We start from the raw sequence: 15,284 nt of genomic DNA, 5'->3' as shown, positions 1-15,284 counted from the left end.
CTCTTCCTTAATGGTGTATTTTTTATTACAGCTGGCTAATACAATTTTCTTTGTTCACTATGCAGAGTATGGTGATATTAGAATGATATAAATAGCAGACAAGATGACAGCAAGGTGTAAGAAGCAAAATAAATAACTTAAGAAGAGGCATTAGGGAGCTTCCTTAAATGAGAATGCAGGCCTAAGAGTATTAATGCCATCACATATGCTAAATAATATCACAGAATTCAAGGTCATCCCCTTTAGCTTGAGAAGTATGTCACAAAATGCCACTCAGGTTTTAGACCAGTCATCCTTGTCATTAATGCTTGGACTTTAGCCTAAATGTGCTGAAACGAGGCATGGAATATGATCGATAGAAAAAACCTGAAAGAAGTAAGAAAATTCACTCAGGCTTTTGCTGTGTCTTCTTTACCTCCATCATTAAATAAACTGATATACCTTGTTGTCCTCCCAGTTGTTAAAGAGTCATAACATGATATTTATTTGAAATGTATGAATATTAATTTAAAGTTTATGGAGTACCTTATCAATAAATGCACTGTTTTCCTGGAGATACAGCGCTGAAGATACGCTGAATGTTTTATCGGAGCCAGTTATGGATCGGTTATCTTTTATCTGTGCCTAGGTTTTGTGTGTGTGTGTGTGTGTGTGTGTGTGTCTAGGTGTGTGTCTGTCTGTCTGGTAGCAACATCCTGGAAAACTAGGAGATGGACTTTCACCAGATTTCACCAACAGTAGGAATATATTATGGTGAAGAGAAGTATATTTTGTTGGATAGATTTTTATGTTGTTGCTCAATATGAAATTTTTTAGTTCTGTTTGGAAGAGAATACTGAATGTGCATGAAAGAGAGAGAGAGAGAGAGTTAAAGATATGAGAAGTGCTGGACAGAATTTATCCTACCTTACCCCATCTCTTAGATGTGATGATGTTGATGATGATGATGATGATGAATCCTGTCTCATGCCATGTCGTAGGTGAGATGATATGCTGGAAAAGAAGGCCTTGTAAATAAGAGTCACATTAAAGACTTGAGTGATAAAAAATTACAGTGTATAAATATGAATAGCAAACATCAATAGCTAAGAATGAAAGGAATGTGAGAGTCATTTTGCTCTGTGTGTGTGTGTGTGTGTGTGTGTGTGTGTGTCATATGAGTCAGTTCCGCCCACTGGCCTCCTCTTTCACTGTCAGTCCCACTTGCATTGTATACACATGTACATACTGAAGATATACACTTGCATATGTATGTATATAAACATGCATATAGATATACATCCTGAAATACATATATACATACAGACAGACAGACAGATATATACACTATACATATACATACCTACTGAAAAGACATATGCATACACACATACATGCATATGCATACACTTAGACATACACATACACAAATGCATGCATGCATGCATGCATGCATACATATGTACACATACATGCATACTCAGGCACACATGCATACACACTCACTCACTCATTCACTCTCTCACACACACACACACACACACACACACACACACACACACACACACACACACACACACACACACACACACACACACACACACACACACACTAAATCTCTCCAGTTTCTTTCCCCACCCCTCCCTCACCCCACTTCTCTCCTCCCCTTCCCTTTCCCTTCTCTTCCCCTCATCTCCCTCTCCCTTTCCTCTCTGCTTGTTTACACCATCCCTTCTCTCTCTCTTCCCCTCCCTCTCTTTCTCTTTTCTTCTTCATCCTTACCTTGCCCTGCCTTTCCCTACCCATTCTTCTGACTACCTTGATCTTTATATCTGCCTATGTATCTCTATCTTTCTATCTCTATCTCTTTTAACTCTCTCTCTCTGTCTATCTCTATCTCTATTTATTTATCTATATATCCTCACCATTTTTCATTCGTCCCATACCTTTCCTCCTTCCTACCCCTTCCCATCATCCCCCCTCCATCCCTTCCTCTCTGTCCCATCCTTACCCTCTTGCCTTCTCCCTCTTCTTCTCTCACCCATCTCCCCTCCCCTCCCCCTCCCTTCCCCCTCCACACACCCCTTCCCGACCTACCATAAAGGTCTAAAATATCAGCAGTGAGGTAGGGGGTGTAGGCCTGGTGTGGGTCGGGTTTGCTTGCATTTAGTCTTTTGATGAAGACGACTGTGTGAAGTGTGGATCATGTAGGTATCACTGGTCATGCATACACACATACATACACAGTCACACTCACTCACTCATTCATGCAAGCACTCACTCACTCATGCAAACACACACACAATCACTCACTCAGTGGACCAGACAATGTCTATTTTATTTTTACTGCTGCTTGACAATAATATTCAGCTCTGGATAGATTTTCAAACTGGATTTGCTGGATATAACCTTGATAAACCCCTTCAATATGAAGAAGATACTGGAGTGGGACACCTTCCTGTGGTGGTGCTGCTGTTCCTGGGCTGCTCCACTGCCCCTCAGCTCTGTGTCTGTCTCCCAAAACGATTATGATGGACTGCATGAGAAGGACAGATACAGCATGCAGTCCACAAGGGCCGTGTCCAGCTGAACCTGTGACCTCAAGAACAACAGTGGCAGTCCAAAAAGTGTTTCCTAAGCTGAATAATATTGTCCAACAGCAGCAAAAATAAGCTAAAATGATGTCAGAGATGTATTGTATTGTAGGAGTTAAAGTTATTGAATATCTCTGGATGTTAGTATCTATATCACAAGGAGTAATATAAGGCTACATGTTTTAATACTTGCTAAGTACTACTGAGAGAATTGTGGTCTGGAGACATTTCAGTGACAGCAGTGTTGGCAGACAGGAGTGAGCATGGCTGGGGTTGGACTTATTGTGATGGCTGTGATTGGGATCATGACTCTTGCATCAGTCTCTGCAGGTTAGTAGTACCATAGCAGTTAGAATAGTACTAGTAGTAATAGTGGTAGGTGGTGGCAACCATCATCCACTCACTTCATGTGGTGCTGCCTGCTGCTTTTACCCTTATCAATCTTTTTCTGTCTCTGCCCTCATCTCTTCCTATTTCTCCCGTCCGTCTTGTCACTTTTTATAATTCTTGTTTCCACTTCAGGTGACTCCACATTGAATGATAAGCCAAATGGTTACCTGTAACCCAGGAAACCATATACAACACTGGGCAGTAACCATATAACCAAATAATGGGGTGATGTGGAGCCTATTATGGTGCCTGTTAACTGGGTGACGAGGCGCAAATGCAGCGTCCATCCTGGATTCAAACTTCCACACACTTCCCCACACCTTCTTGTGGTGAGGTGTTGTCTGACGCAAGAGAACATTGGTTCGCTGCATGAGAATGCCCTGCAGGGGTGGTTGTTTGTCTGCAGTTGATGGGTCTGTGTGGCCAGACTGACTGGGGTTACTCAGCAACAACTCATTCATTCATTCATTCATTCATTGCCAGACGCCATGTATCCCAAACAGGGTGGCCAAGGGCTTAGAGTTAATTGTTTTTACAGGGAGGGGCACTAATCCTCCACCAACCCCACTTGACACGTAGGGAGCAACAACTAATAACAGTAATATTAGCAACTTTTGCAGTCCACCAGGTTCACATTCAGACCTGTGATAATAACAACAACAACAACAACATCTGCTACTACTACTACAGCTCCTTCCAGATGAATCGGGCAGTGACTGGTGGCGTCTTAACAAGCAGCTGCGAGAGACCTTACTGAACAACTACGACAAAAACGTGATACCGCAACGCACACACAACGGCTCCGTGCGCGTCCGTGTAAACACAGCCATCAGGGGAGTGTGGCTGGATGAGATGTCACAAGTCCTTCACATTAATATGTGGTTCATAATGGTGGGTGAGAGAGAGAGAGAGAGGGTGGGGGAGAGTATGATTACTGGTAAATGACAAGACATGTGAAAGAGAAAGAGTGACAAAGAGAGGGAGAGTATGATGGGATTAGTTTATAAGAGAGAGAGAGAGATGGACAAAACTACATAAATCCTTCACCTTTGTATATGATTAAATAATAATGAGTCTTAATATTTGATTATAAACAGTGAGTCTCAGTCATAACTCCCACATTTTTATCTTTTATCACAACCTCTCTCTTCCCAAACAAATTTACTATACAGTATTTAGCTTAGAAAGAATAACAGCAAGAATAGATTTAAATGGCAGAGATCATTGTGATGTAGGGTGTAGTAATGTAGGAATGTAACACTGAGGCAAAATTTAGACGATTATATTATGCCCAGGGGAAATATGGGGCCCCCAAAATGTCATTCGCTATTACAGTTTACAGTTGTGCTGTGAATAAAGAATTTCCTATTCTAGCATATGACAGATGTTTTTATTTACACCATAGAAACTTTCCACAGCAATAGGGTTAAAAATGTCATATGTTATCACATTACAGTATACATTTGTGTTGTGAATAAAGTACTTCCTCTTTTATTCCAGCATACGACATGTTTTTATTTACATCATAAAGACTTTATGCAGCATAAAGGTTAACTACTTGATTGAAATTGTGACAGAGGTGGCGTGATGAGCGATTGCACTGGGACCCAAAGGACTATGGAGGCCTTAATTCACTCCATGTGGGTGAGGATGAAATCTGGAAACCGGACTTAACCGTGTATAACAAGTAAGTAGTGTTCTGTGTGTGTGTGTGTGTGTGTGGATAGGTAGATACATAGATTGATAGATAGATAGATAGGTAGATATATAGATATTCAAATACTGTATTTTCTTCCTGCAAGGAGTTTTTTTTAACCTGTTTCCCGGTGAGCTTATTACCATAATGATTGGAGAATGGAGAAGAGCTTTTTGCCACTCTAACAGCCTGCGAGGCTGGGATTGCAAAGGAAGAGTTAAGAGGAAGGATGGGACATGATTGTATCTGAGTTGTGATGAGACAGGGTAGATTGAGATGGTTTGGTCATGTGGAGGATGACATCTAGGTGCAGAGGGTGAAAGGCATAAATGTTGAGGGTAGAGTTTAAGAGGCAAGTTGAAGAAGATTTGGGACAAGGTCATACAGTGTGACCTCAGGGATAAGGGACTGAACAGAAAAGCTGCTAGATCAAGAAGCATCTAGAGCCACCATTAGGTGACCAAGATTGACTCATGTAAGCATGTTGAAGTCTTGAAATGAAATGAAAGTGAAAGGAAATCTTTTACACTCACAGCGCAGACATAACAGACATCGACCACTATGGCAACACGCACGCCATTGTAACTCAGGGGAAAGTCCTGTGGGTGCCGCCTGCCCATGTGCGTGTGGAGTGCCCCATGGACCTCACATATTGGCCCTACGACTTACAGACCTGCCATGTTTACTTCGGCTCCTGGACGGCACATGGTTGGCAGATTGAATTAAATTATGCCAACTTTAGCACTGAGGTGAGTGCTTTATGCCTTACTCTTTTGACCATTAGATAACTTTTTGAACTGGAAGAGTATGATATAACTGTAATCTGGCCCTTCACTACTAGGAGGGTGCCTGGAGAGAGATGCCTTCCCTTGGTGGCACTGAGATAACTGGGTAGATGCACAGCCTAGTTATACTGTCCCTTATCTCCCTCCCTATACCCCTGAAAAGAGGATGGTGGCCTTCACGAGAGGGGAAACATTAGCCTGGAGTACCCTGGGTTTACATTTAGACGAGCCTGGGGTTGTGCCTGTTATTACTACAATTACCATAACAATTACTACAGCTACTACCACTGCTACTTCATGAATCTGAATCCCACCTCACTCCATTTCTTAGATGGGACTTAGGACAAGGATGATGAGGATGTTTCTGAATCCTGGTAGGGTCTGAATAATGATGATGATGATGATGATAGTGATGATGACTAATAAAGCTTAAAATAACTAACTCCCTTATCTGTCAGGTAGGGATGTTTTTTAATCCTGCTAGGGTTTGGTTGATGATGATGATGATTAATAAAACATACAGTAAAATAGCGAACTCTCTTGTCTGTCAGGTGGGCAACTATTACAACTTGAAGCGATCACATAATTGGCAGATGCTTACTGGTTCCCTCCACCGACACGATAACTATTACTCCTGCTGTCCCGAGCCCTACTTCACCATGCACCTGCAGTTCAACCTTAAACGTGTCTCACCGTCCTTTGCACCCACTGTTGTTGTTCCTGCCTGTGGTAAGATGCACGATTGTTGGGATAAAATATGTTATAGATAGGAGTTAATATTGCAAATGAAGAGTCGAGAGGAAGGATGGCACTTAAATGTATTAGTGTTATGAGAAGGAGTGTATTGAGATGGTTTTGGCATGTGGAGAGATATAGAGCTTGCTAAGTATTCCATGGTAACTGTTAAAAGAATGCTTATATACAGTAAATAGTTCCCTGCCCCACCATCATATTTGACTATGAAAGCAGAAATGTTTTTTTTTCTCTCTCTCTGGACATAGATTTAACAGCCTGTTCCCTGAGCCTTAGCAATCCTCCTGTGTACCACACATATCCTCATACCACCACTTTGGTGCTAATAATCACCATCCGTATTGACTACATGGTAGTGCTGTCTCATGCAGGACAGGTGTACTGGCATTACCAGGGGTGTTTTTATAACATGTTGGCAGGTCTTATGGTATATCAGTAAAGTCCACTTCAATAAAATTCAGATCTTTACTCTGTTCCCTGCCCCAGTCAGGATTTGAATCAGCATACTTTGAGACAACAAACACTGCTCTACCAACTCAGCCACCTCCTCCATATTAGCATCTTAGCATAAAGCAGTGTGTGTAGAAGTGCCCTAAATAACTCTATTCCCCCCAGTGGTGAGTTTGGTGACGCTGATACAGTTTGTGCTGCCGCTGACTCACCCTCAGAGGATCACCGTTGGATGTACTGCCCTCCTCCTGACACTGATGGAGCTTCTGTACCTTGCCATGACACTGCCACCACTAGCATCCTCCCTGCCCATCATTGGTAAGGCATGATGGTGATGATGATGATAGTGTTGATGATGATGATGATCATGATGATGATGATGACAGTGACGATGGTAGTGATGGTAATAATTTGCCATATTTGTTTCTCCCACAGTGAAGTTTTATGGACAGACGTTGGTGGTTGTGGCAGTGAGTGTGGGTGTGTGCGCTGGCCTGTTTCGTCTCACAAACAGTCATGTAAGCACACCGCCTCCTGCCATACTCAAGACGGTACTCACGGGACCACTCGCAACCATCCTCTTCCTCCGTGGCTACACAGAAAAGGTTAGTCTTGGAATATGAAATAATGCTGACTGATGGTGGAATATTTACTAGAAATTTCCATATACATTAATAACCCAGTTGGAGGAGGATGCCTTCAAATACTAGCATACAGGGTGGCTTTGTCGCCTATACCCTTTTTACTTTAACGTGGCCTAAAAGTGCCATCATTTCATCCTCAGTGCAGATTTGACCAATAGATTAACTCTAGAATATGATGCTAGTCATGAGGAAGTAATGTGGAAGGGAAGTAGAGCTATTGCATTGTCTTCTTATGCCACTGAACTACATGAAAGCTGCAAAAGGGCAAAAATCTGTGTCAAGTTAAGGTAAAAGGACTGTTGCTTTCCAACATCCCTCATCTCTCTCCCTGTTCCCAGAAAAGATGGTGGACCGCAGGAGGAGGGCAAGCTCAGCATGCGGTCCACCATGTTCAAGTTCAGATGAGGTCTGGGCCACAACATCAACAAAAATTGATATTTGCTTTCCACACAGGTTGGTCACAGTGGCAGTGGTGGTGATGATGGTGAGGTGTTGGAGGATGGCCATGCACCACGCTACGACCATGAGTGGCTCCTGGTTGCTGCTGCTGCCGACCGTATCGCTGTCATCGCCTTCATTGCTACTTTCGTCATCACTCTCATCGCTTTTGTGGCTGTTGTTTGAGCCATTACATCCTGTAACTTTCTGTCATCCAGTTGTCCCATCAAGTGCACAGAGGCCTGGGACATGGCTGCCCTGTGCAGGCATTTAAAATCCCGATCATAATGACAGTTGTATGCAGTTCACATTAATTTGAATTCCTTTGAAGTGATTGGATGTTTTTTAGTTATTTAGTGTTAACAGAGGCATAGGCTAGTCACCTCACCTTAAATGTTCTGGATTACTGTAAGCTAACCTTGGAACCCCTACACCCCAAAAGAGGTAATATAGAATTGAACTCTGCCACACCCCACTGTTCATCAAGTATTTTTCATGTGTAGTTGGAGATAGTGATTGTAAAAGTACTGTATTATTTATATGCTGTTACCTTAGATAGGAGATTGGAACTAAAGTAATAGCAAAGAAAAAGAAAGTATTGGTACTCCTAAGTGAATGAAATGGGATCTAAACAGTGCTTCTGCATATTCTTTTGATTGTTGTGTAATTCTGAGTAGAGTAATTAAAACTTTAGTATCATAATATTCCTGTATTGTATATAGTGATTTATGCCATGTGTATTTTACAGTAGAAGAGGAAGGAACACAATCGCTTAATATTTTAGTGTACAGAACTAAGTAAAAATAATATCCACGTCGGTACTCAGTATATTACCGTATACAGAGTGGTACTGAAGTTGCTTTCTCAGTTTGAATCACCTGGCAGCTTATTATGTACAGTACTGCAGGAACAGACTGACTATAGTACCATTTTTCTAAACTGACAAAGATATGTAACCCCCATATCTTGATGGCCAAGTGTAGTCATACTGGAGGGTAGAAATGAATAGTAGCCAAAGAGACATATTCATCGTGGTTATCACTGTCAGACTCATCATCATGCATACCTCTTTTCCCACTGTAGGATGGAATGAGGCACCAGGATGCTCATTTCATTTCATACAACATCAACTTGGTATTCAAATTGTGGAAGTAGTCCAGTTCCGTCAAGTAAAAACCAAACCAACTGTCGTTAGTGTGGTTGTGTGTTGCAGGGACAGTTCAGCCATTGGCCATAGGAGCTGTGTTGCAGGACCAGCCCATCCAAGTAGTGTGGGAATTATCATGTGTTGCGGGACTGGCTTAACCATGTAGTGTTAGTGTGGGAATAATTGTGCATTGCAGGGACAGCCAGACAGCCCAGTCAGCGGATATGATAGCATTTTTTGTTTTGTAAACCAGCTGGCCAGAAAATCCTTAGAAACACAGTCCAAGTTGGCAGTTAACAGAAGAATTAAGAGAAATGGAAATGTATAGCAGGCAGTAGAAAGATAAACTGTAGTGTTAGTAAAAGATAGTGTACTTTTCCTCTTGCATGACAAAACTCAGCTGTGTCCCCAGATTTAATGCTGAGCTGTGATTGGGTGATGTGGGTTCGTCAGCGACACGAAATGACAATCATAATGAACTGAATGATGAGGGACCATAACATTATCTTTCCTGCATTAAAATCAGCCAGTTGCTACGAGGGAGGTGTGACACATCTACCAAGAATCTTTCAATGGACTCTGGGAATGCAGTGATTGTTACTGGGGAAGTGACTTATGAACCACACTGTACAGAAAGGGTAGCTTTTTTTTTTTATTTTATTTACGAAGTGATCATTTCCATTTACAATTAAAGTTTTGATGGTATGATTTTTATGTTGACAGATTAGATGTGGCCAAGTGAGATTGCTGAGATGGAAAATTTGTATCTAAATATGGATATTGTGTTTATTGAGAAGATGTACCAGTCTCAGTCTGACTTTGTTCAATCTCTGTTCATACCAAAGAAGATTCAGTTAAAACCCAAACTATATATTTTTTTTCTTCCCACAAAGCACATTCTCCATATGTGGGTGTGAGTCTTCCTGGGAAATATCTTGACGTTTGTTTTTGGTGTCAATAAATGCTCTGTTATCTTGCAGTGCTGAATATATGATGGATGTTTTATCAATGCCAGTTATGTGATAAGTATATTGCTGTACCTACATAACATAGAGGTTGTGGATTTTTATACAGCCAAAAACTCAGTTATAATGCGTTTAGAAGTGGTAGGGGCTTGTTTTATCTCACACACACACACACACACATACACACAAGAGAGAGAGAGAGGGCTATCATCTAAGTGCAGCCAGAATGAAGAAGCTGTTACATTTCCACTGTGCAGGATTAAGTGCTTGAAACTCATCATTGTCATCGTCATCATTCTCTCTCTCTCTCCTTTTATTCTTCCCCCTCTTTCTTCTTCTTCTCGCTCCCTCCCTTTTCCTCTCCCGTCCTCCTCTGCTCACTCCCTCCCTTTTCCTCTCCCCTCCTCTTCTTCTCACTCCCTCCCTTTTCCTCTCCCCTCCTCCTCTTCCTCTTCTCACTCCCTCCATTTTCCTCTCCTCCCCCTTCCACCCTCCTCCCTCTTCCTCTTCTGTTCCTAACTCTTCCTCTTCTCTGCTCTCCCCCATCTTCAGTTTCTCTCCCTCCCTGTTCCACTTCTCTCCTTCCATCTTCCTTTTCTTGTTCCCTTCCTCCATTTCTTCCCCTGCCTCATCTTCCTCGTTATCCCTCCATCTTCCTCTCTCTCCATTTTCTCCCCTCTTCCTGTCTCCTCTATTCTCTCTCCCGCTTCTCCCTTCCTGAGTCCCCTCCTCGTCCTTTCATTCTTCCATCTACCCCATTTCTCTTTTGTTCTCTTACTTTTCCCCTCCACCTCTCCTCCCATCCTCTCTCCCCTCTCTCCCTCCTCCTCTCCGCCCCCACACCAGACCTGCCATCTGACACCACTCCTCCTCCCCTCACGTAAACAATAGGGGCCACCAACCTAAACCAAGTCCCTTAGTCAATAGCTGAAAACTTACTCTCGTTGGGATTTGCTTATTGAGAGAGAGAGCGAGAGAGAGTGGGGGCATGTGCATGTGGAAGTGTGTGCATTGTCTTAAGTGAGCTTTTTGTGTAAATACTGTGTGTGTGTGTGTGTGTGTGTGTGCTTGTAAGTATATGTATGCACTGTGTGTGTGTGTGTGTGTGTGTGTGTTCTTGTAAGTATATGTATGCACAGTGTGTGTGTGTGTGTGTGTGTGTGTGTACTTGTAAGTATATGTATGCACAGTGTGTGTGTGTGTGTTCTTGTAAGTATATGTATGCACAGTGTGTGTGTGTGTGTGTGTTCTTGTAAGTATATGTATGCACAGTGTGTGGTGTGTGTGTGTGTGTGTACATTGAGGAATACCACACACGCTCCGCCCCATGCAGATATCTGACCCGTCCACCATAGATAGGTCAGTCGCATCGATACCACGGCTGTCCTTACCCAGTACTGTCTCGACCTCTGTACTGTCCTCGTGTCAGTATATTCCTCGTCCTTCAGTACTTCCCGCTAATTGGTGTCCTTTGTAAAGGTACTTTCCCTTTCAGTAGCGGGTGTAGCATTCCTGCCGTATTAGTACTGTACTTTCGCCGGTACTTTCATTAGCATCAGCATTATCTTAGCCAGTATTTGTTGTCTTTCCTTCCTAGTCTAAAATATTGCCCCTGAAATAACCCAGGACTTGGTCAGCCAACACCGCAGAGAACAGGAACCAAGCTACGTTCTCAGTATTTCAGTACATCGATGTAGTGATAACGCCAGTTTCGGTTTTTCCGTAATTTAGCTTATGATTACTTCAGGAAACGAACAATAACTATATAAAAGTAAGCTAATCCATTATGAAATTCCTAGAAATCATCTGTAGATAATGTCACCGCTCAGGTAGAATTATCGCCAACACCACCGGTTCCGCAATATCTGTGCACATAAAAGTCGGTCATTATCGGCAATACGAACAGTTCTCTAATAGTATCTTAACGTTACGTTGAATTAGTACCAGCCAACAATGCATATGACAGAAAATTCTCAAGAGTTTCCTTTGTAAATGGAGAAATAAAGCCAGCCTTTAAAATCACAAGGAAAATTTATCTAAACCGAAAAAGCTACCATCTTAGTGGAGGAAGATGGCCGCCCAGGAACAGGCAGTGGCGTTGATGCTGATGGTGGTGATACTCTGCTTCCCTTCGCATGCAATGGCAGGTAAATACCAGATGAATTTATAGTTCATATAACCTTAATTTTTAGATGTTTGGTGTGGATAGCAGTTAATTATAGTGGGTTATATTCAAGTGACTGAAAATTTTGTAGGCTATCTACCATAGCGATTTCCTTTCCTCGTTAAACCTCACTCCTCATTTATTCTCCACGTTACACCTCATTGTCCTTGTGTGTTATTGATTCAAACTGTATCCATATTAAAGCTATATAATTGACATGGAGAGGAAAGCCAGACGATGAGAAATTGAGCAAATAAAAAGAGTTGTGTGTCTGAAGGATTTGAAGATCGCGCTTCCTCAACGCAGCCACAAAAACACCCTGTCCGTCATTCATTTGCCTATCAGTCTTTCAGTATATCCATCTGCTTATCCTTTTATCTGTCTATCTGTCTGTCCATCCAGCTATTTATCTATCCCCACAGACGACGAGAAAATGAGCAAAGAGGAGTTAGTGCGCCAAAAGGTCCTGAAGGATTACCAGAAGAACGCACTCCCACAACGTAACCACAATGACACCCTGCCCATCACTTTCTCATTCTTTGTGATGGGTGCGTGGATCGAGGAGAATATGCAGATTATTCACACCAATGCCTGGGTTAGAATGGTGAGTGAGTGATAGATAGATAGATAGGTAGGTAAGTAGGTAGGTAGACAGACGGAGACTTAGATAGACAGATAGATAGATAGATAAACTGAGAATTAATGATTACATGCATAGAGTCGGATGTATAAGGCAGATAGATAGACTGACTGATAAAGTTGACTACACGTAGACTGTGATCAATTGGGTATTATAAGTACACATATAATACAGACAATTGTTTGTGGTAGGTGGTGGCGACCATCATCCACTCACTCGATGTAGTGCTGCCTACTTCCTTAGCTTTTATCATTCTTTTTCTGTGCCTGTCCTCCTCTCTTCCTATTTCTCCCATCTTTCCTGTCACTTCTTATTCCTTTTCTTTCCTTTACAGGTGGCTTTACATTGAGTGACAAGCCAAATGGTTTCCTGTAAGCCAAGAAACCATTTACAACGCTGGGTGGTAACCATATAACCAAACCATACGTGCTTCCTACGTGTCAACAAGTGGGTTGGTGGAGGGTTGGTGCCCCTTCCTGTAAAACAACTAACTCAGTGTCAAATGGCCACCCTTTGCGGGATTATGGTGTCTGGCAATAGATAGATAGAGAATATCAATGAGAGTATTAGCAGCTGCAGTAGGAAGTGTGAAAACTATAATAATAAAAATAATAATAATAATGAAAATAATAATTGGTGGTAGTAGTAGTAAATAATAATAATAATAAAAGCAGTAGAAACAGTAGTAGTAGTCGTAGTAGTAGTAGTAATAATAATAATAATAATAATAATAATAATAATAATAATACAGGAATGGAAGGACCCTCGCCTGGCCTGGGACCCTAAGGACTACGGGGGGTTAAAAGAAATTCACGTGGGCTCTGATGAGATATGGAGGCCTGATGTGTCCCTTATTAACAAGTAAGAGAGAGAGAGAGAGAGATTATATGTAAGCGAGAGACATTTTGAGAGTATATGTAAGAGAGAGAGGAATTGAGATTATACGTAAGAGAGAGAGAGAGAGATTGTTCGATTATATGTAAGAGAGAGAGAGACATGGTGAGATTGTGTGAGAGAGAGAGAGAGAGATAGAGGGAGGAGGGGTGTGTGGATAAAGAGACTGCTTATGCTTGTAAATACTGTATCGTGCGAACCAAAACATACCAATCCTTCAATTTCATCTCCTGTTCATCTATGTATTTGTATTTATTTTATTCATGTATTCAGTTAATTCATTTATTTATTCATAGATCCATCCATCATCTAATCCTGCGTTTCCTCATGAAGAGCGTAGGAGCCCGGGGTTAGGCAAGTTGGTCCTGACATTTAAGATGAGTGACCAGCCTCATATATCCCTGAGTGGCATTACGTGAGCAATAAACCCCAACCACCCCTTGGATATAAACCTGCACAGGCTCAATCCGACTGGAGCGCTTTAATTACCCACTAAACCACCAGGCGCTATAATTTAGTTATATGGTTACCATCCAGCTTAGAAAATGGTTTCCTGGTGTATAGGAAACCATTTGGCTTGTCACTCAGTGTAGAGTCACCCACAGGCAGAAGGAAGGGGAAAGAATGAAGGAAAAAAAGACAAGAGGGAGTGTAAAGTCACCCGTAGGCAGAAGCAAGAGGAAAGAATGAAGGAAAGAAAGACAGAAGAGGGAGTGTAAAGTCACCCGTAGGCAGAAGCAAGAGGAAAGAATGAAGGAAAGAAAGAAGAGGGAGTGTAAAGTCACCCGTAGGCAGAAGGAAGGGGAAAGAATGAAGGAAAGAAAGACAGAAGAGGGAGTGTAAAGTCACCCGTAGGCAGAAGGACGAGGAAAGAAAGACAGAAGAGGGAATGTAAAGTCACCCGTAGGCAGAAGGACGAGGAAAGAATGAAGGAAAGAAAGACAGAAGGGGAAGGAAAGACGCGAGTAAAGGGCAGACACCTAGAGCAACACTACATCGAGTGAGTGGATGGTGAGAGCCTCCACCTACCACCATTTATGATTTCTTTACGTATTTCTGTCCTGGCTCAGCGCGGACATTCAGGAAACGCAGCACTACGGCGCCACCAACTTCATCATCATGAGTGACGGGTCGGTGTTCTGGGTTCCTCCGGCCACCTTCAGAGCCGAATGTGCCCTCGACCTAACCCTCTGGCCCTATGACGAGCAGGTGAGCGATTTAGTTTTTTTATTGACCCTGTTTTTAGTTTTTTTATTTAGCTCCCAAACACCTTTTCCTTAGCGATTTATTTTTGGACATGGCTGCCTTATCATAGTCTTAATTCACACCTGCCGAGTCCCCTCTGGCCTTATGACGAGCAGGTGGGCGATTTATTTTCTGTTTACCTAGTTCTTTAGTTTTTCAATTAGCTCCCAAACACCTTTTCCTTTGCGATTCATTTTTGGATATGACTGCCTTATCACAGTCTTATTTCAAGCTTTATGCCGTCCTCTCAGGCCTTATGGCGAGCAGGTGAGCGATTTATCTCTTTAGTATCCTGTTTTTTAGGTTTTTATTGAGCTCCCAAACACCTTTTCCTTTGCGATTTATTTTTGGATATGGCCGGCTGCTTTTTCAATTTATAGTCTTCCCAGTGAAGCTTCCAAACACCTTTTCCTAAGCGATTTATTTTGTTTATTACACCTTACTGTCCTCTTCTGTTACATAAATCCTTCCAAGATCTTCATATTCTGCATAAATGGCGT

At 42.1% G+C, this 15,284-nt stretch overlaps 2 protein-coding genes across 2 annotated transcripts in view; both read left to right on the top strand.

The window, feature by feature from the left end:
* Window positions 1-2,836: 2,836 nt before the first annotated feature.
* LOC145407529 (neuronal acetylcholine receptor subunit alpha-6-like) lies at window positions 2,837-7,915 on the top strand. The gene is made up of 8 exons (XM_080278453.1): window positions 2,837-2,903; window positions 3,664-3,854; window positions 4,541-4,650; window positions 5,195-5,414; window positions 5,996-6,173; window positions 6,813-6,965; window positions 7,083-7,252; window positions 7,745-7,915. Exons 1-8 carry the CDS (start codon window positions 2,837-2,839, stop codon window positions 7,913-7,915), a joined length of 1,260 nt encoding a protein of 419 aa, XP_080134579.1.
* Window positions 7,916-12,438: 4,523 nt separating this feature from the next.
* Window positions 12,439-15,284, top strand: part of LOC145407528 (neuronal acetylcholine receptor subunit alpha-10-like) — a 6,324-nt gene continuing 3,478 nt past the window's right edge. Inside the window, exons 1-3 of the mRNA XM_080278452.1 lie at window positions 12,439-12,609; window positions 13,397-13,506; window positions 14,610-14,748. Of these exons, the coding sequence (XP_080134578.1) occupies window positions 12,439-12,609; window positions 13,397-13,506; window positions 14,610-14,748 (420 nt within the window). The remainder of the gene's footprint in view (window positions 12,610-13,396; window positions 13,507-14,609; window positions 14,749-15,284) is intronic.

The sequence above is a fragment of the Coenobita brevimanus genome, chromosome 73 (genome assembly GCF_032717465.1).
Source record: "Coenobita brevimanus isolate Jiangsu-jjx chromosome 73, ASM3271746v2, whole genome shotgun sequence".
Taxonomy (NCBI): domain Eukaryota; kingdom Metazoa; phylum Arthropoda; class Malacostraca; order Decapoda; family Coenobitidae; genus Coenobita; species Coenobita brevimanus.
Note: the sequence above shows the minus strand (reverse complement) of the source record. Positions and strands in the feature narration are given on the sequence as shown.